The 21,406-nt window shown below is 37.3% G+C and overlaps 1 protein-coding gene across 2 annotated transcripts in view; it reads right to left on the bottom strand.

Annotated features, from left to right (window-relative positions):
* Nucleotides 1-325: 325 nt before the first annotated feature.
* The window catches only part of CDC5L (cell division cycle 5 like), a 47,022-nt gene continuing 25,941 nt past the window's right edge, over nucleotides 326-21,406 (bottom strand). The window contains exons 11-16 of one of the 2 annotated variants that reach the window (XM_043591568.1): nucleotides 20,392-20,556; nucleotides 17,531-17,611; nucleotides 16,999-17,241; nucleotides 13,770-13,967; nucleotides 1,515-1,727; nucleotides 326-753 (exon numbers count right to left, since the gene is read on the bottom strand). In XM_043591568.1, coding sequence (XP_043447503.1) covers nucleotides 649-753; nucleotides 1,515-1,727; nucleotides 13,770-13,967; nucleotides 16,999-17,241; nucleotides 17,531-17,611; nucleotides 20,392-20,556 — 1,005 coding nt within the window. In that variant the 3' untranslated portion in view covers nucleotides 326-648. Of the gene's footprint in view, nucleotides 754-1,514; nucleotides 1,728-11,358; nucleotides 11,507-13,769; nucleotides 13,968-16,998; nucleotides 17,242-17,530; nucleotides 17,612-20,391; nucleotides 20,557-21,406 lie in introns of those variants that run through there. The other variant, XR_006298942.1, reaches the window with a different exon arrangement.

Raw genomic sequence — 21,406 nt, 5'->3', positions numbered from 1 at the left:
TGAGTCCTAATCCATAAACTGTGTGAGTAGCTGGGCAAAGAAGAGAACTTCTTAAAATTATACTTGAAAAAAATCCAAAAAACAAAAAAACAAACCCTGAGGTATTAAAATGTTAATCCATCTTGTCAGTGTATAGAGAAATGAGTGCCCTGTGCTAAAACTAGCGAGGCCACAAAAGGACTGCCTCTGAAGGAATTAAGATACCGGATCACCATTCTGATCACCCAAGAGTTACTCATTAAATATGACACAGAGTACACGCTTGCTGGTTTGTGGGCACTCTAAGTATCTAATTACTTCAAACAAAAGGCTACACTCACAATTCTTTTATTTTGTTTTTATTCAAGAGTTTACTCACAGGCAGCACTTTAAAACCAGGCTTTTAAAATTAAAGGCCAAAACTAAAAAAATTTTTGCAAATATGACACTGCTAAAAGAATGATCATCTTAATAATTTAAACCCTAAAACATTTTGTGGAGTTAAAGTCTTTATACATAGACTATGTAAGATCAATATCATTTAAAGTAAACAACTGAAAAACCACAGATCGTGGGCAAATTTGTCAACGAAGATAATCATCAGTTTCAGCCTTCCAGAGTATGAAAACCAGCAATTAATTCATCCTGTGACAGAGTATAAACTATGCTTCAGAATTTGGACTTTAAAGTCTCTTTCTCCAGCAGCAGATCAGCATATCTATGCTGAAGTTCTTTTTCTCTTTCCTGTTGTCGCTGAACATCTTCTTTTAGACACTTGAAGAGACAAAAATATTAAATCATTATTTCGTATGTAAGCACGCAATGAAAATTAAAAATATCTTATGGCACTTTATCATCTTACGAACAGAAGGGTTAAGTCATGACTCTTAAGAGAGACGTATTCCCCAGAGAAACAAGGAAGAACAACTACTTATGCTCTAAAGCCAGTACTACAACCGTTCTTTGGTCATACGACTACCACCTTGTTGGGAAAATCTCTGCTAGCTCAAATACACAAGCCACTGCTGCCCTATCAGTACCCACAAATGCACCTCGATAAGCCCTCACGGCCCTTTATCTGCGAAGGGACTATCATGCACACTTTGGAAATAAAAGTCAAACCAGATCTGGCCAGAGGAATTTCATGCTGTACAATGACCAGCTATATTCCCAGCATTCTAAATTACAAAACAGACAACGGTTTAATGTACCTCAGAGAGCTGTAAAAATGGGATGCAATTAGGTTGCAGGGGGACAAATCACAAGGGTTACTTATTCTATTTCACCGTGTATCTATATGCAAACCAGAAAACCAGTAAAGGAAAAGCCATTGTATCCACCACTGGCCTGGTCTATCCACCTATACACAGACAATTCTAGATAAGAAAGTCAAAAACTTCAGGCTCTCACTGAAAAAAGCCAGACAGTATCAACTCCAGAGATAAATCTGCACAGGAGAAAGAAAAAAAACAGGAAAGCCCTGGTAATTTTTTGCAGTTCTCTTTTTAAGCAATGCTGCAAGGCAATGATGTTACCTCTAGCCTCCGGGGAATAGCAGAATCTTCGTGTTTCTTGAGTTCTTCAAAAGTGCGTAACTCCAAGTAAGCCTGCTCGATTTGGTCCCATAAGTCATTCAACTGTTTCATAAGCCCCATAGCACGAGACTGGTAACCCCCAAGCAAAATTTTCATCTTCTTTTCCATCTTTGCAGCTCTCTTGGCTTCCGTTGTCATGTGACCCCTGTTTATCTGGGGGAGCAGGGGAAGATCACATCAGCAGACATGAGAAAAGCAGGCTAAATAACAGAAAAGGCCCTTGTTGGTTCATCTACCTCCTCAAAGCCAAGACGCATTAGAATTCCTCATACTTGAGCTACCATAACACAAAATGTGGCCTAAGAAGGATTTGTCTTGCACTGGAAGGGTTGTACAGTGTAGTCCCAAATAATCGATTTGTAATAATCTCACCCATAATTCAATTTCAAAGCAGGCTTGAATTTCACAGTGTAAGAAAAACTAACCTGCGCTTCTGAAAATAACTTCTGCTATCATTAATCTGCATGGATTTGGGGACTGGCAGAGACCCGTCTTCACCAGCTTCATCCCCAAAACGCGTTGCTATACAATATGACAACTACAGCTAAGACTCCTGTATGACGTACCGGGAAGTTGTTACAAGAGTAAATCTGAAGATCACAAGAGAAAATGTTTTTCTTTCTCTGTTTTCTTCTTCCTTTTCTTTACATTTTATCTATGTGAGATGACAGATTTTTAACTGAGACGAGACTGTGATAATCATTTCACAATATATGTAAGTCAAACCATCATGCTGAATGTCCTAAGTTTATACAAGGATGGATGCCAATTATTTCTCAGTAAAAGTGGAGAAAATGCACTTCTATATTATACATCCAGTACATTTTTAATAACTGAATAACAACCAATTACTGCACCACAGTTGTAATCAAAATGTAACCCCCTCAAACGATAAAACTACTGGTTATTTTTATAATGTTATAATTCTAAATTTGGCATAAAACCCATAAAGGAAAAACAATGCCACATTTGGCAAAGAAAAAAATACTTAGTTTTGGTACAGTGAAAAGACACCATAAAATTGAGAGATGGCAGTTTTCCTATTAAATATGTATACTGGGCACCGATGGGCTGCCTCCTCGGCTCACTCTAAAATTAGGGGAAAAGAGTTCAAAATATACAAACTCACAAAAGAACAGGAGAAGGACAATGAACAGGAGCAAGATATCAACAAAATTCTAGAGCTGAAGCAGGACAGAGAAGGCCCCAGTTGAGAGAGAACGAGAGTCCAAGGAGAGATGGATGAGAAGGGTTTGAAAAGGTATGTAATGCAGAATCCCATCCACATGGCACCTACGCCAGGTATCTAGTCTACGTCCCACAGTATAACCACATCATATTTTAAAGTGATCTGCAAATGCACATACGACACTTACAACTGTGAGGTCAAAGCCTTAAGAGTAACTATTAAATCTGTTAGCTTCTTATATTCAATCTGTGTTAATTTATTATCTATGTCTGTCCGTTCCTTTCCTCTCTCCCTCCCTCCCCTTACTTCACCTCTCTCCACTCTCTTCCACTCCCCCTCAAACTGATTTCATCAAGTGACTCCAAAACTAAGTAGTTTCAAGGTAACATACACCCAAATGATAACCCATAATTCATAACAATGTAACTATAAACAAGGAAGACCATGTGACAATGTAAATACTCTTTTTTTTCTAAGATACCAAATGTGGAATAAATAGGATAGGGATAAGTAAACAGAAATGGTACCACGGATAAATGTCAAATGCAAAATAACTGATAGGAAAAACTATACAGAGGATGTTTTATTAAAATATTTAGAAACCATATAATCACCAAAACAAATATATAGCTTTCCAAAATAACAACTTTGAAACATCCACTTCAATGCCTAATATCCGATTTAAAAATAAACACATCAATTACAATGCTTTATGGTTAGAATATATAAGAACACCAAAAAATTAAAATGTTCCTCAAGGGCACCTGGGTGGCTCAGTCAGGTAAGCATCCAACTCTTGGTTTCGGCTCAGGTCATGATCTCATGGTTCCATGAGTTCAAGCCCCCTCATCGATCTCTGCACTGACAGTGCAAAGCCTGCTTGGGACTCTCTCGCTCTCCCTCTCTCTCTGCCGCTCGCTCCCTCCCCCCCCCTCGCTCTCGCTCTCAAAATAAATAAATAGATAATAAATAAAGTAAAATAAAACATAATAAAATATTCCTCAAAATACAAAGTATAGTTGAGCCTTGAACAACATAGGTTTGAACTGCACAGGTCCTCTCACATGGACTTTTTATAATACTGTAAATGTATTTTCTCTTATAATTTTAATAACATATTCTTTTCTCTAGCTTACTTCACTACAGGAACACAGGGCATAATACATACACAATAGAAAATATGCGTAAATTGACTTTATGTTATCAGTAAGGTGCCCCAGTCAACAGCAGGCTGTAAGTTTTGGGGGAGCCAAGCCATGCATGAATTTTGAACTGGGGGGCAGGGGGCGGTCAGCGGCCATAAACCCCGTGTTGTTCAAGGGTCAAGTGTATACTTTTACCGGAAAAGTAACACTTCATACCTATCCACCTCCAGCTTCGTTTATTAAAAGTCAAAGTCAAATAAGCCTGTGGGGTGGAAAGAACGAACATGTTGCATGTCCACGCCTTGCCTTAAAAATGTGAGATGGATCTAAAATTAAAATACAGCTTTTTAACAACCATTTATATCTTCGGCATTTTATACAAGTTAATAAGCTTTTATTCCTCTGCAATTCACTTGAAGAATAAATCCAAGAACAAACAATGTCCTTTATAAAGGGGCCACTTTCCTCTAATAGATAGCAAATCAAAGTAAGTTCCATGGCAGCTGTATGTCTTCTAAGGAAATACTGTGTGAAGTCAAGGCAGCACAGTATAGTGGGAGAGTGAGCCGTTCTTTCCTCGCAGCACAGCCACCCAACTGTTGTGAATCGATACAAGTTATTTAACCTGTCTCCATTTCTCCATCAGTAAAATGGCAGTCACTACTAAGTTATTATGAAGCTTAAATAAGATAATGTACGTAAAAGCTCTTAGCCACCCAGTGACTGGCACAGAGTATGCAGTTAACAAATGTCAGCTCTGATTACAATTATTTCATATATACTAAGAGTTTAACCATTTTGATCTCCTCTCTAATGGACCAAGGGACTAATGATGAGGCTTTCAAACGACTTCTTTAAAATTCCAACCTTAATTAAAAAATGACCTGGAATCCTTGCTGGAAATAAAACAAGGAAAAATAGCTGTTCCTTCTTTAAGAGAGCAGTTTGCCTCATGAGGACAACCATACCAAGTAACACGTACTCAAACACATTTCTCAAGCCAGTGGTTTTCAATCCCAGCTAAACTTTAGAATTACCTGTAGAGAAACCCAGAGATGCTTATTTAAATGGTCTCAGACTTTGGTATTTTTAAAGCCCCCAAATGATTCTCCTGGACAATCAGGATAGAGAATCTGTTTCAACCACTGTCATTACAGAAGCTGGACATCAATCAGCTGTTTTCTCTGAACTAGACCCACCAAAAAGCTCTCACTCCCAATAATAAGTGAACTAAATCAATGAGTTGCATGCAGTTCCTTAAATATAATACAGAATGTTCTAAGATACTCTAATCACATGTGGATTCAAATAAGCATTCCAAAAACCTTACCAGTACAGAATTTCAAATACACATAGCACATTTTTTAAAAAATAGACATACAAATTTTCATTTTCATTGGTCAAGATAATCCAGTTAACTGTACGCTGCACTCCATGGATATTCAATTTCCAATTTGGTGCAATAGCTTAATACTTATGTTCCAAAAGTGTTTAATTAGTCATCAAGGCACATTTACTATGACTGGTACCTTGAATCCGGGGAATACCTTGCCTCCTACAGTTGAGTCATTTATGCTTCCCAAACTATCAAGGATTTTAAAACTACTAAGCTGCTAGGTTCCACTTCACGCCAACAATTTAATTTAGCTCAAGTTTTACATAAAATCTTCTGGCTCGAACGCTGTGCTAAGATTTCAAGCAAATATGGAAATAAATGATACCCCAAAAAATTAAGTACAGGAAAAAATTTAGTCGAGTAACTATATAAATTTAATCACTAAAAGTATAAGAAGAAATTAAATGCAGCTTTTAATATTCAATTTAAGCTCAGTTACTTTAACACTTATCATCTTATCATCTGATCATTAAAATGTGAAGGAAGAGATCTGTACACTTTGTAAAATGTTCTATGACTGCTCAATGTGCTTTAGGAGGGAAAAAACTAACCTATAAGGCTGGCATTTTTCTAGCAACAAGAAATCACAAGCATGAAATAAATGCATATGCAAATTAGTCCACCCCCCCCCCCCCATACACTACAGAAACATTAAAGTCCAACAGGATATAAGACCTTATTGTTTAAAATACAAAAAATCAGGGATGCCTGCTTGGCTCAGTCAGTTGACCACCCAACTTTTGATTTAGGCTCAGGTCATGATCCAAAAGTTGTGGGATCAAGCCCTGCATCTGGCTCCACTGCTTAATATTCTCTCTCCCCCTCTGCCCCTCTCCCACACTTGCTCACTCTTTCTAAAATAAAGAAAATTTTTAAAGATTTTAAAATACAAAAAAAACAAAACAAAAAAAACAGGGAAAAAAAAAGACTCTGATTTAATCATATTCGTGTTTCTAAACCTTTTTTTTAAAAATTAAGTATTCACAGGGCGCCTGGAGGGCTCAGTTGGTTGAGCATCTGACTTTAGCTCAGACCATGATCTCACAGTTTGTGGATTCAAGCCCTGCATTGGGCTCTGTGCTGACAGCTCAGAGCCTGGAGCCTGCTTTGGATTCTGTGTCTCCCTCTCTCTCGGCTCTTCCCCCACTCGCTGTGTCTCCCTCTCAAAAATAAATAAATGTAAAAAAAAAAATTTTTAATAAAAAAATATATATTAAGTATTAGCAACTGCCCTTCCTGAAGGACAACTTATTTTAAATTTTTTTTTTTTAATTTTTTTTTTCAACGTTTATTTTTATTTTGGGGACAGAGAGAGACAGAGCATGAACAGGGGAGGGGAAGAGAGAGAGGGAGACACAGAATCAGAAACAGGCTCCAGGCTCTGAGCCATCAGCCCAGAGCCCGATGCGGGGCTCGAACTCACGGACCGCGAGATCGTGACCTGGCTGAAGTCGGACGCTTAACCGACTGCGCCACCCAGGCGCCCCAAGGACAACTTATTTTAAACAAAACGATATTGGCTTAAGGAGCTTGGATGGTACATTAGAGCTGACTTACAAAAAGTTCTCAAAATTTTTTTTCAAATCCTTATCTGCACTATAGATATGCACTTCAAATTCCTCTTCAAACATCTAACAGAGGGGTACAGAGGGGTAGCTGGGTGGCTCAGTCACTTGAGCATCCAGCTGGCGCAGGTCCTGATCTCACAGTTGGTGAGTTTGTGCCCCACATGGGGCTCGCTCCTGTCAGCACAGAGCCCACTCCAGATCCTCTGTCCCCCCCTCCATCTGCCCCTCTCCCACTCGTGCGCGAGCTCTCTTTCTCTCTCACAAATACTAACAGAGACGATAGTGGAGACAGGATTAAATATTTTGTTAACTTGTCACTAGACAAACCTACCAAATATGGTTATAATGGAAGTCTATGCTTTAAATACATATCTATATTTCTAACATCTATGAGGAAATTAAAGTAGGCAACACTTGATATAATTAAAGCTGACTACGCCCAAAATAAAAGAGTAAAATTCAATCCAAGAGATGAATGAGAATATATCTACATATAAGTGTGTAGGGACACCAAGACGACAAATTTCATGTACCATAACTGTTTTACAATACAATGTCTGGAATTTGGTTCAAAATAGTGGGGAAGGGAGAATGCCATATGAAAACAAAAGTGGCGGTGAGTTGATACAGCTGGATGATAACACTGGAGGACTCATTAAACTAATCCACTTCGGGATGTATTTGAAAACTCCCATAATAAAAGGTTTTATAAAATTCAAATTCAAGATCTACTGCAGAGGCTATTTAAGACTGTACACCACAAACCATGAAACACCAATACAATGAAATATAAGAGACATCAAAATTTACATGTCAACGATTTTAGCACACCAGATGTATATATGAAATGTTAAATTAAAATCCACAATTACGTTAAGATCCATTTATACTAACCAAGATCTGAGCCTTCAGTTCTTACTCAATCTCTGCGAAAATCAACCCATATCTCCAATTTCAGACAGTCATCAAAACTTCTAGAATAAAAACTCAGCCACCCTGCTGTTCAAGGTAACAAGGTTACTTCATGACACCTAAAAGTATCAAACCAAGTTTAATCCAATTTAGACAACACTAACGGTGGTTAACAGACCTGAAGAGACATGGGAATTCCCATTTGCTAAAACTTGCTATTTGCTAGGCACACAGTATCTCACTTAATCTTACATTATCTCAAACTCTCACTTCCGTGAGATAAGAACTACTACCCACCCTAATTTTACAGGTAAGTATGAGGAAATACGAGGCTCAGAGACGGTAAGTAACTTGCCCTAGGCCACATGGCCACTAAGTGATGAAGCTATGAAGTATGTCCTACTTGAAAGTTCAACACACCACTACTAATAAACCGAATGTCCCCTCTGCCTCAGCCCGTGAAATGCAAACATGCCTGAAGAAATTCAAGCTGTGGGACTGAATGGCTTAATGCCATCAGACAGTTCCCTGAAAAAACAAGTTATTCTAGACACATGTAAACAAGATCTTAATTAATGGATCTGCCCATCACTCTTTCCCTGATTGAGACATTAACCTACAAGAGTTTTATTTGCCACTTGAGAAAAGCTTTGACTTTCCTCAGCTTATCCTTTTAAATTCCTAACTCTTCTATTCTTAACAAGCTATAAAATTATAAGAACACAAACATTTCTCAGAAAAAATTTACAGGGAAAAAAAATGTTATTTAACAACTTCTCAAGAAGTTGGGCAGAATATAGCATAATTGGGGATTTCACCAAACCAGATCTTTGCCACAACTCTATAAATGAGAGCAAGTGATCAGGTCTTTTTAAAATGGTATTTGTAATATGTTATTAAATCTACAAAGTAGTATATGATGATTCCAATTCAGTTTTAAACATCTTCCTCCTTTCATCCACACACAGATGCATACAGTAATTTTTTTCTACATTTAATTATACACACACACATATATATTAATAGATATACACACACATACATATCCCTCAAAATGTATAAGGCGATTATGTTTGGATGGTAGGCTTCTTTTCAAATTGTTTTTTAATTTCTTTTTAAATTTTCTACAAAGTACAGGTATTATTTTTAGAAAAACGTCCACAAATGTTATTTTTTAAATGCATAGAAGAGAAACTGTCTAAAAAAGGCTGGCCAGAGACCAATGGAAAACTGATGGTCCCCAGGAGATGAATCAGTGGAACCATAAGTGTTTCCTCGGGTCATTACAAAAGGGGGCTGTATGGGACTTATAAAAGTGTAATTGTTACTCTCAAACTCACTAAGTTTGTTAAGGTTACTAAGCTTAAGTAATTCCAAAATAAACACATTATCCTTGGGTCTCCAATACTGTCTTCAGTTAAAGTCTGTTACAGTGAGGTTCAGAAACATTAAGAGCATCCCTCAGTGAAACTCTTGCTTGGAGGCCCAGAATATAACTTTACACCACTGGAAAAACAGGTTTAAGGATACCCAAAATAAATACATAGTTGATGGCAGCTCCACTTCCTAGTCCATCGTTTAGCAATATGATCCTATGGTAGTAACGATGTGGTTCAACCACCAAAATGTTTGCAAACAACAAGAGCCCAGCAGTGCCTTTCCTTTCATCTCTATACTACTCGCTAGCATTAAATCGTATCAGTGAACCTTCTCCACACTGACGAGATGCAGGTCCAAGCATGTGATTATTGCTTGCATCTACCAGAGTTAGCATCCACCAGACTGCATCCCGGCAAAGCAAGCTAAACAGTAAGGCAAAAAACCTTACCAAAAACCTTTCCGAGAACAGTAATGTACCAACAAAGCAATACCAAGAGCACCTGACATCTGCATGAGCTAGGAAATGAAACACATAAACTGCATGAAAGAAATTCAACTCAACGTTGAGGCATAACAGAAGCAACACGACTGTACCAAGGAGATCTCTGGTCCAGCTCTTCTTGATAGAAAAAGCAAGAAATCTGCCAGTGCCCTTAAGGGTCAAAGCACAGAGCAGAATTTGAGAAAGGGAGCATTCCAGAGTACCAGAAACTTCTCTCCTGTGCCCCATGTCACCCCTCCCCCACACGCACAAGAGAACATAAACCTGCCGAGTTACTTCAACATACAGTCCTCCATCCAGATTTGCCCAACAACTTGATCCTTACCCTAAATTTTCACTCTTTAAAGTATTAAGGGAATTTTTTCCTATGTAAAAATATCTGACTTTATAAATAAAGTCACTGAGAAAATATGATCCATTGTACAGCCAATTTTGCTGAAATATAACCATTCAGTAAAGTCAGGGGTGCTGCTAAGAGTTCTACAAGTACACTGAGAAAGACGTGTTATCTGTGTTTTTCAAGTTACTTTATTTCCAAGAAGTCGATGTTACATAATATTTCTTGACTAAGTTGACTGTGCCAGTAAAATACAGAGAGAAGTATTACTTCTGGACCTAGTTTCCACCTCTAAGGAAAGCCTTTCCATTTTTATAGCTAACATGACAAAATCTACTTTTCAGCCAAACTTCCTCAACGCAGTTTAGATACTATTTCAAATACTATTAAATTTAATAGCAGGCCTAAATTCAGACTTCTCTTTTCACTTTTGCACCTCCTGGAAATTATTTCACTCAAAATAATTATGTCTTCAGACGATTTCCTATTTCCACTTAAAGTGGAAACAAATTAGAACACTTCAAATTCTATTTGCACTTCCCAAATACAGTAATGACTCATTTATCTGGCATCATCAGAAAATGAGGTTCTCCTCCACATGAAGCATTTTCCAGATAACTGATGCCCACAAGAGCATAGAGCTTGTCCGCGTTGTTCCTGCTACGCTCCCAGGTGCTAGAACAACGGCTGGCACATATTAGATGCTCAGTAATAGTCACTGAACATACGATCACATCAAGGACTATAAAGTCCCTTCATTTTTTACCATTTGATACAAAATTTTCCTACTATTTTAGGCATCCTTCTTTAAAAATATACATATAACAGTGAGCAGAAATTAACCATTTTTTTTAAATATCTGGGGCATCACTACAGATAGCGATCACTCTGCTCTCCCACCACACACCCATAATGCCCTCAGAAGCTAATAAAATACTGTATCTAAATGGCCTCGACATGCTATGCTTTCTAACTTTTCCTTTTCTGATATTAGTTATCATTTCTGTTTGCTGCTGCTGCTGCCTTGTTTGACACACAAATGTATGGCACAGTTCTAAAATTAATTCTGCCTCCAAAGCAGAATAAAACACATGAACTTGGTTACAACTCAGAAGTCTTTCCCACTTACTTCTGACCTGTGACTACTTTCTGATTCCATTTATTTAACAGACTCCTTACACCACCCACCACATTCTACATAAAATCTGAGATGGTTCCATTAGTTTTAAGTGAGTATCCTAAGGATTTTCATTTAAATTCTGCATTTCAAATACTAATCATGAGTAATGGCTCAAAGACCCAGCTCCAATATAAACCTCAGGGCATATTTTTTAATCCATTTAGGAGACACCAACCACGACAAAGCTGGATTTCATCTTGCTTGATACACTGTGATAGGGCCATAATTTAGATTCGCTGTTCCAAAGTTCATGACAGCAAAAATCAAACACACTGGCAGCCATGGTGTATTGTGCTTGCACAGAAAGGCATATCTCCCTGAACCTAAGAGTGGAAAGAATAATTTAAGTATAGCATTTAGTTTATATAATACAACTGGAGTTCCTTCCCCACAACAAACTTTGAATAGTGTTTATAATTTAGCAATCAACTGAAATGATGAAAGAATTACCACAATTGAAATAAAATATTTATGTATTTCAAACCAGGAGAATTGTGTCTTCAAAAACTAAAATAAGCTAACACAAGCCTAGTTCTGAATTAGGGACGGATACAAATAAAATGGGGGAGTTGTTTATTTGGGTTTTTGAGTCTCTTTTCTTCTTTTTAAAGATTTAATGAACTTTCATTTGAAATAAGTGTAGTTTACTAAATTAAAGGATTTGATTACATATTCTTTAAAAGTAACTAGCTGGGTAAACAATAAAGTAAGTTATCCAGAAGTCAAGAAAAGAAAAATTACTTCAGACTGTTTTATGAATATTCTTCCAAAATCACCAATCCTTCAACAAAAATAGTTCAACGGAAGATTTCAGTTCCTGGTACTGAACTGAACAAAGAGAGCCACATGTTTTTAATGGTTGCTCATAAACGACCCAAATAAATCTCCAAAAGAACGGCAGTGGTTCTTTCTGTATTTTTCCCTTCAAAACTCACAAGACCAATTCAACATAAAAATAAAAATTACTGTACTTTATGGCACCACTCACTTCGTGACACATTTATTTGCTGTCACGAAAGTTAGTGCCTCAGCAAAGTAAATGAGATTTAGGGAAAAACTCTTTTTATATTTTAAAGAGCACAAAATGTCCTTACCACGTGGGGCAGAAAACGTTTACCCACCTCAAATGAGAAGATTTTCAAACTAAGTGAGAGACCAAAGTATTTATATATAAAGGTTACAAGAAAGCTTTCCAAATAGCTTTCTAATCAATTACAATGCTGACCTTAGATCAGGATTACACTGCTAACTACCACTTATAAATAAACGAAGCCAACACAACAGAAAATGTAACTCAAAATGTGCCCACTGATGTTCTACTTTCCCTGACTTTAAAGCCCAAATTAAAACACAGAACAACAGCACACCCTGCTGGAAGTTAGCGGTACAACGGAATAACAAGCAGCAACTGGGCTGCAAAGATTTCACCCACGATGAGAATTACTTCAAAGAGAAACTAATTTCCCACTAAGAGATAAAAGAGGCTCAAAGGCATTAACCACCAGATGCCTGTATGTGTAGTCTTCAAAGTAAAATTAAGACTTAGAATAATTTCATATTACAAGAACTCTTTTTCCTGTTCATTTCCCTAGCCCCACATGATACCAACCACTCCAAGTGGTACTACTATTTTTAACTCTAAATAAAAATATTTTCCAATTTGCTTTCTGTAAAGAGAAATTAGTAATCACAAAGGAGGAAATTGAGGCCATTTCTGCATGTGACTGCCTGAAGCACCCTTTTCTCCCCACCCTACCCTAGCCTCAGAAACATCCCTGAAGACCACCTTGAAAAATCCACAAGACAGCCCAGTGGTCCATGAACCACAATTTACATGCCATTGGCCAAATCCCTACACAGATTCTGGAATTCAAAACCTGCAGACTATATTAAGAAACCATGTGCCATGAAACTCCCATCTAGTACATTTCAACATTTCCTCAGATGTGAAAAAAATCACAGAAGCCATTATCTAAGATAATCCAGCTCGGTGCTCTCTCTCTAACAAACCCAAAGGAATCAGAGAATGAACAGAAAGGAACCAAAGTTACATGAATGTGCTCTCTTGGCTCCAGAAAAAAAAGCTCCTTGGTACCACTGAGATCCTTCTTTACAGAAAACAAGCTATTCTAGCATTGATGGACATTGTTCTGGGTGACCAGTGCTAACTTCTTGTCTTCCTTGCTCCCACATTTAAAAGGTCCTGTTTGACCTGTGATCAACCTGGAGGGCACCATTCTTTATCATAAAGGCCAGCAATTCTGAAAAATTAATGAAAGCCAAACAAGACCAAACACTTTAGTACAGTTTTCCCTCCAGAGCTGCAAAAGCAAGGGGCACTCGGCTGGCTCAGTCAGAAGAGCATGCAACTGTTGATCATGGGGTCATGAGTTTGAGCCCCATACTGAGTGTAGACATCACTAAACAAAAGAAATAGGCTTTAAAAAAAAAAAAAAAAAAAGGCAAGAATTGCAAAACCAGTAACTACCTCAGGTCTATTTTTCTGTAATTGTCTCCAGTGGTTATTACTTGGTCCATTGTCTCAATCAGGGCACATTTAAATTAGAATTTTAAAAGGATACCAACCTCAAGCCTCTTTTCAAGTGACTCGATTCTGTCCTTTTTGCTAGCTAAGTTGGCCCGTGTGTAGCGGCTCTGCCCAGGAAGATACAAAACTTGACTGTAGCATTCTTCCCACACCTGGTTATAAGCTTCACTTGAGAGTTCTCCGTGGCTCATACCTTGTTTCACCACTTCCATCTCCTGTACCAAAACATCCTGGGCCTGTGTACAGTAATAATTTCAGTAAGCTTGGGTACCAGAATTACTTGCTATCAAGAGAGAACTTTAAAAAACTAATTTTTCCTCTTTCTTTGGGTAAAGGCAAGGTGTTGTGGTTGACTGTTTTTTTTTTTGTTTTTCGTTTTGGAAGGGGGGGAACAATATCTAAACAAAATGAATTAAGAAGCCAGTAAGTTGACGCAGACTGATTTGAAAGTCAAGCTTCCATATATTACCAATAAACATCTTTGCCTTCACTCTATTATTAACAGTAGCTACCATTTCTTGGACATCTACTCTATGCCGAGAACTCAATTTAAAAATTTTATCTACATTACCTCCAAACACCATTAACACATTACAAAGTAGCTGGTATTACTCTCTTATTAAAGATGATGAAACTAAGGCTCAGAAAGATTAAGCAATTTTTCAAAAACACATCACACTAGTAAAGGCAAGACAGGATCATGCCCCAAGCTGAATGGTACCTTCGCTTGGGTGTGCTCCTTCCACTCTACCAATTCCTCCATACACTTCAGACTTCACAGAATTATGAAGGGGAGCCAGGCATTTATTGCTTCTGATACATGCCTTTTTTCTCATCTGAAGAGATGCCCCTGACATTGCCAAAGAATGAGATGGGGGCACAGATCAAATAATAATGGCTCACACACCAGCTTTTACTTTACTAAAGAGAGTTTAAGATGACAGAATGAGGAGAGATAAAGTTGGACAGGCCTGGGTACATATCATACCTTTACCATTTAAGTAGCTGTCTGAACTTGCTTAACATCCCTGAGCCCATTTCTCATCTGTAAAATGAGGGTAATACCCACCTGACATGTTTGTTATCAGAATTAAATGATAAAACATACACACAGAGTGTGGCCCAACTCGAGACCCAAGGACTCCACAAGCATACCACATCAACTTTTTCCAGCCCTTTGCATCCTGGCTCAAAACTGACAGCTATCGTTTTGTGCCTTAAAGAAAGCTTTCGATCATTCCAGTACATCAAAGACCAAAATATATAATAAAATCAAATACAAAAACTTAAAACAACGGAAAATCATGTCTATAGAAGATAAAGAACGGATACTTTTAAACAACATCTCTGAGAAAATAACAAAAACAAACCAATTTTAACACACTTAATGAAAACCCAACATTTCATAGTAACAGAAATGGTGTTTCACTCCAAAACTGTACACAGTAAAAATTTACAAATTCAGCTCTTATGATTATTAGAAGACAGTAGTACTAAGTTATCTTTAAATTTTTTTTTTATGTTTATTTATTTTTGATAGAGAGACAGAACACGAACAGAGGGACGGGCAGAGAGAGAGGGAAACACAGAATCTGAAACAGGCTCCAGGCTCTGAGCTGTCAGCACAGAGCCCGACGCGGGGCTCGAACTCACAGACGCAAAATCATGACCTGAGGTGAAGTCGGACGCTCAACCAACTGAGCCACCCAGGCGCCCTACTAATTTATCTTTAAACTGCCCATAGAGAATCTGCTCGCTAAGTAAATGCTGTTTCAAATTCATTTTGGAACAGAGAAGAATATAAATACATACAATAAAATATGAAAGAATATTTAAACTAAAAAAAAAAAAAAAAAAAAAAAACAAACTAGGGCTGCACGGGTGGCTCAGTCAGTTAAGCACCCAACTCTTGATTTCAGCTCAGGTCATGATCTCACTCATGGTTCATGGGTTTGAGCCCTGCATAGGGCTGCACACTGACAGCAGAGGCTGCCTGGGATTCTCTCTCTCTTTCTCTCCTCTCTGCCCCTCCCCTACTCACCCTCTCTCTCAAAATAAACTTAAAAAGAAAAAATTCAAACTACTTTGTAATGGTTTCCAATAATTCTAAAGCACTACCTACAACTATTATTTTTAAAAGTTTTATTAGAATCGATTCCCCACAGAACCTTCTGTCACGTAACAATGTGATCCTTATTTCAGGTGTCCATACACACAGTAAATTTCTCAAATCCCATCTTCCCCTATTTTCACTTTAAAAAGAGGAGACTGTTCAAGTATGGAGTTCAGGGTGTAATTCTCAACCCCAGTCCAATGGTAAAATGTGCCTGCCACAAGCATAAGCATTCAACAGATGTCAGTTTCCTATCATACTTACTAAGAGTAATTCAAGGTTACTCAGAAATCAGGGGCAAACTGTCCTTCCTTTCTCTAATTTCTAAAAATCCTTCAATAAACACGTATTACTTTTGCAAAAAGGAAAATAGAAAGCAAGAAAAAAATACAGGTAAAGAGCAGGAGAGAAGACAGAAAAAAAAATATATATATATTGTAGGGATTCTCTCCCCAAGTATTCAATAACCCATTCCAATCAACAAGTCTATAACTGCCCCTCAGGGCTAAGGACTAAAGAAATAAGACTAAAGCTAATGACCACTCTGCTTCCAACCATGACACCAACTGTATTCTCATACCATGGAACAGATTTCTATTTGCAATCACAGCTGTTTGCTCTGTCAGAACAGAAAAATCAATGCATACGGAGGAGGAGGCAGGACAGACTTTATACAAGAAAATGTTCCTGCATTTCCTTATCTTTTTAAAAGATAGTGGGAAATGATTTAAGGGAAAAAGATTCAGTAAACCGTATTTCTTTTCTTTGAATAGGTGAAAAAAACGTTTTTTACGCATGCCTGCTTTTTCATATTAATCTAAATAAATGAGGTTTAGGTATTAAAGGTATTCAATTCAACTCAGAAGTAGCAGAGTTAAACACAGAAAATAGCAATTTGCAGCAACTGTCCATGAGGCATACACCCATGAAACAAAACACCTTGCCACCTAAGCCAGTGTTTACCTGGAAAAGGTCTGTCACTGAATGAAAGGGGGGGGGGGGGGGGGTGATTAAGTAGGTCTTCTTCATAACACTTACTATGAACATTTATCTCCTAATCATGAAATTCACTTGTTTATAAATATCAGAATGAGAAAAGACAGCATTTGTCCATGATACACAGTATTTAATGAATACTTTATAATCAATGATACCTTTTTCAGCTCTTCTTTGGAGAATTTTTCGTAAGGGTTATGCTCCAGATAGGCAATGTGCTCTGAATTATTAGTACCAAATCCTACAGTTTTTCCTTTTTTATTTCCAGATGGTTCATAAGGGTGATGTAGAAGGTCATAATGAAGCATTGTGATCATTTCTTTTTTGATTAGTTCTTCACTTTTTTGTAAATCTGTTAGAGGTGGTTCTACATTTAAGGGTCTTAGAATAGTTTCATTTACCTAAAATTTTAAGACAAGTACAATTACCAAACATTATCACTCCAATGCTGATGTTATTACTTGTTCTAGCATGAATTAAATAGTAGTTTTACATTTTCAAAAGAATTTTGCTTTCCTTCTAAGGTCTTATTTGTACCAGCAAAACATTTTACATTATATCTGGGAAGTGCTTTACTATATTCCAGAAAGAATATAATATTTTGTTTCACAAACTTTATGAATGATATAAAAGCATCAATCACATAAGAAGAAACTCAAAACTTCCTAAGCCAGAAATTCTAATACTTACTTCTGATGGTCTTGGCAGATCTTTCTGGACAGCTTTGTGCATTCGCTTCATTTCCTTTACACGCTCTGCCTCTCGGATAGCCTAAAAAAATTATTTTTATATCCATTATTACAGCTATATGGTATTTGCCACATTTCAATAAAGTTGAAAACATGTATAAGAACATGTATGTTCAAGAGTTAAAGCTGTCGAAGTCTGTGTAAGTTTGTAGAAAGGTAATATAAGGCAACAGAAATCAGTCTATTCTCTCATTACAATACAAACTAAGAACTGCCAACAGCTACTAGAGCATTCTCCAAGTTTATGTGGCTCCATCCATCAGATAATCATTCTTTTCTTGTTTAATTTGGAATTCTAATAAAAATCCTAGAAGAGAGCATAGGCAGGAATGTCCCTGACACCAGCTGTAGCAACATTTTTCTAGATATGTCTCCAGAGGCAAGGGATATAAAAGCAAAAATAAACTATGGGAATTACATCAAAATAAAAAGCACAATGAAGAAAATAATCAACAAAAGACAACCTGTTGAATGAGAAAAGATATTTGTATACAACATATCCAAGAAAAGGTTAGTATCCCAAATATATAAAGAACTTATACATCCCAACACGAGAAAACAAATACTCAGTTACAAAGTGGGCAAAAGACATGAACAGACACTCTCCAAGAAGACATCAAGATGGCTACTGGACACATGAAAAGATGCTCAACATCTCTCATCATCAGGGAAATACGAATCAAAACTACAATGAGATATCACTTCATACCTGTCAGAATGGCTAAAATCAAAAACACAAGAAAGAACAAGTATTGGCGAGGATGTGAAGAAAAAGGAACCCTTGAGCACCGGTGGTAGGCATGCAAACTGATACAGTCACTGAGAAAAACAGTATGGAGGTTCCTCAAAAAGTTAAAAATAGAACTACCCTACAATCCAGAATCACACTATGGGGCATTTACCCAAAAAATACAAAAACACTAATTCAAAGGGACATGCACCTTTATGTTTAGAGCAACATGATTTATAAGAGCCAAACTACAGAAGCAGCCCAAATGTCAATGGATTGATGAATAGATAAAGAAGTTGTGGTGTGTATATGTGCGTATATGTATATACCTATAAAGATAATGAAGATGTAATACATACACACACACACACACACACACACACACACACACACACACACACACACACACACACACATATATATACATGGAATATTACTCCACCATGAAAAGGAATGAAATCTTGCCATTTGCAACGACATGGACGGAGCTAGAGAGTGCAATGCTAAGTGAAATAGTCAGAGAAAGACAAATACCATAAAATTTCACTCATATGTAGAATGTAAGAAACAAAACAAACCAGCAAAAGAAAAAAAAAAAGAGAGACAAACCAAGAAACAGACTCTTAACTATAGAGAACTGATGGTTACCACAGAGGAGGTGGGTGGGGGGGGATGGGTGAAATAGGTGATGGGGATTAAAGAATGTACTAGTCGTGATGAGCACTGGGTGAAGTATGGAATTGTTGAAACGCTATACTGTACACCTGAAACTAATATCACATTGTATATTAACTAAATTGGAATTAAAATAAAATTTAAAAATTTAAATAATCAATTGGAATCCTAAACTTAGAAGGGACTCTTATTTGTTCCTCCTGCAACACAACCCTCACTTCCACCCCCAAAGCTACTGATTTTTAATTTAAAAAACTAGCCAATCTGTTGTTTCCTGATTCTTAAATCACGAATAATGTAAGTTAACATATTAGAATTTCAAGGCATTTCTGAGAGTAAATGTAAGGCAAAGTAACTAAGAAAACTAAACATAAAAAGTAATATCCTGGGGGCACGTGGGTGGTTCAGTGTGTTAAGTATCCAACTCTTGATTTCACTTCAGGTCATGATCTCATGGTTCATGAGTTCAAGCCCTGCACTGGGCTCTGTGCTCACAGTGCAGAGCTTCCTTTGAGGTTCTCTCTCCCCATCTCTCTCTCTCTGTCTCAAAATAAATTAACTTAAAAAATAAAGTATTATCCTGTACTACCAACTAAAAAGCACATTCAGGGGCACCTGGGTGGCTCAGTCAGTTAAGCGTCCGACTTCAGCTCAGGTCATAATCTCATGGTCCGTGAGTTCAAGCCCCGCGTCGGGCTCTGTGCTGACAGCTCAGAGCCTGGAGCCTGCTTCGGATTCTGTGTCTCCCTCTCTCTCTGACCCTCCCCTGTTCATGCTCTGTCTCTCTGTCTCAAAAATAAATAAACATTAAAAAAAATTAAAAAATAAATAAAAAATAAAAAGCACATTCATGTTGACTTCTCTCTGAAATACGTTTACATTGATGCTATTCACACCCGAGTCCCATGAAATTCCATTTCTAAAATTATCCTAGGCGTGCCTGGGTAGCTCAATTAAGCATCCGACTCCTGATTTTGGCTCAGGTCACGATCTCACAGTTCACGAGACTGAATCCTAATTTGGGCTCTGTGCACTGAACATGCACTTGTTTTTAAGACTGATCAATAACACCTTTTCCTGGCTAGAGTGAAAAGCAATGTCTAAAAGAACATTTATGTGTATTTTAAAGAAGCATAATAAATTTGACCGGAAGTATTTAAATTATGTACATACACATATACATACACACATTTTAAGACTGCCTATCAAGATATTCTTGTATATTATTAATTACATGAGTACATATTATTAACTATGTTAAGCAATTTAGGGTAATTTCCTTTTTCAGATATTGAAAAAACTTTTAAATATGGACACATTTAATGACCATTCTTCATTCTTTCAGCCTACTGACACAGTCAGCGACTTCACACTTCTTTTCTAGCACAATTACCCACCTGCTTTCGTGCATCCACATCAGCAGCATCTTCAATGTAAGTATCATCTATTTCACGGTCTTCCAGCTCCTTCTCAGCATTTTCTGGCAGAACAATCTCAAAGTCATTCTTAGGGGCAGGGAGGCCCAACAATCCTAAACGGAGATGCTCACGAGATTCTCTTTCCTGTAGAAAAAAAATTGATCTTCTCAATTCATACATCTTAAGTATTCAACCTCCATTCTTAAGAGTTTCTAGGGGTGCCTGGGTGGCGCAGTCGGTTAAGTGTCCGACTTCAGCCAGGTCACGATCTCGCGGTCCATGAGTTCGAGCCCCGCGTCAGGCTCTGGGCTGATGGCTCAGAGCCTGGAGCCTGTTTCCGATTCTGTGTCTCCCTCTATCTCTGCCCCTCCCCCGTTCATGCTCTGTCTCTCTCTGTCCCAAAAATAAATAAAAACGTTAAAAAAAAAAAAAAATTAAAAAAAAAAAAAAAAGAGTTTCTAAACAATAATTAGCCTAATTTTAATTCTAGAAAAATGATCCCTAATTTCAGAGCTGAGACAAGTTTGTTTGATTTCTATCTCAGTTTCTTCTCTAAATTAAGATCAAAAACTCTGATTTGTGATCCGTAAAGTTACTCTCGGATATTCTAATAGAAGGTTTGGGAATTATCTCTGCAGGGCAGAAAAAAATCCTTTAGAATTTCCATTTAAGGAATACATTTCTGACCATGAAATTTAATAGCAAATGAAAGAACAAATTCAGAAGTCAATTTGTTCTTGGACTAATAAAATCTAATTTGAAAAGATGCCTGAGTTTTTGTGTGTGTTTATTTTTAACAGAAATTACCAAATCATGGGGTGCCTGGTTGGCTCAGTCAATAGAGCATGTGATTCTCGATCTTGGGGTTTTGAGTTCAAACCCCACACTGAGGGTAAAATTTACTTAAAAACAAATTAATTAAAAAAAGAATAAGAAAGGAAGAAGTGACTAGATCATATGATGACCAAAGAATACAGTCCACACTTCCCAAAAG

The sequence above is a fragment of the Prionailurus bengalensis genome, chromosome B2 (genome assembly GCF_016509475.1).
Source record: "Prionailurus bengalensis isolate Pbe53 chromosome B2, Fcat_Pben_1.1_paternal_pri, whole genome shotgun sequence".
NCBI lineage: Eukaryota > Metazoa > Chordata > Mammalia > Carnivora > Felidae > Prionailurus > Prionailurus bengalensis.
This window is presented reverse-complemented; position numbering and strand designations above follow the sequence as displayed.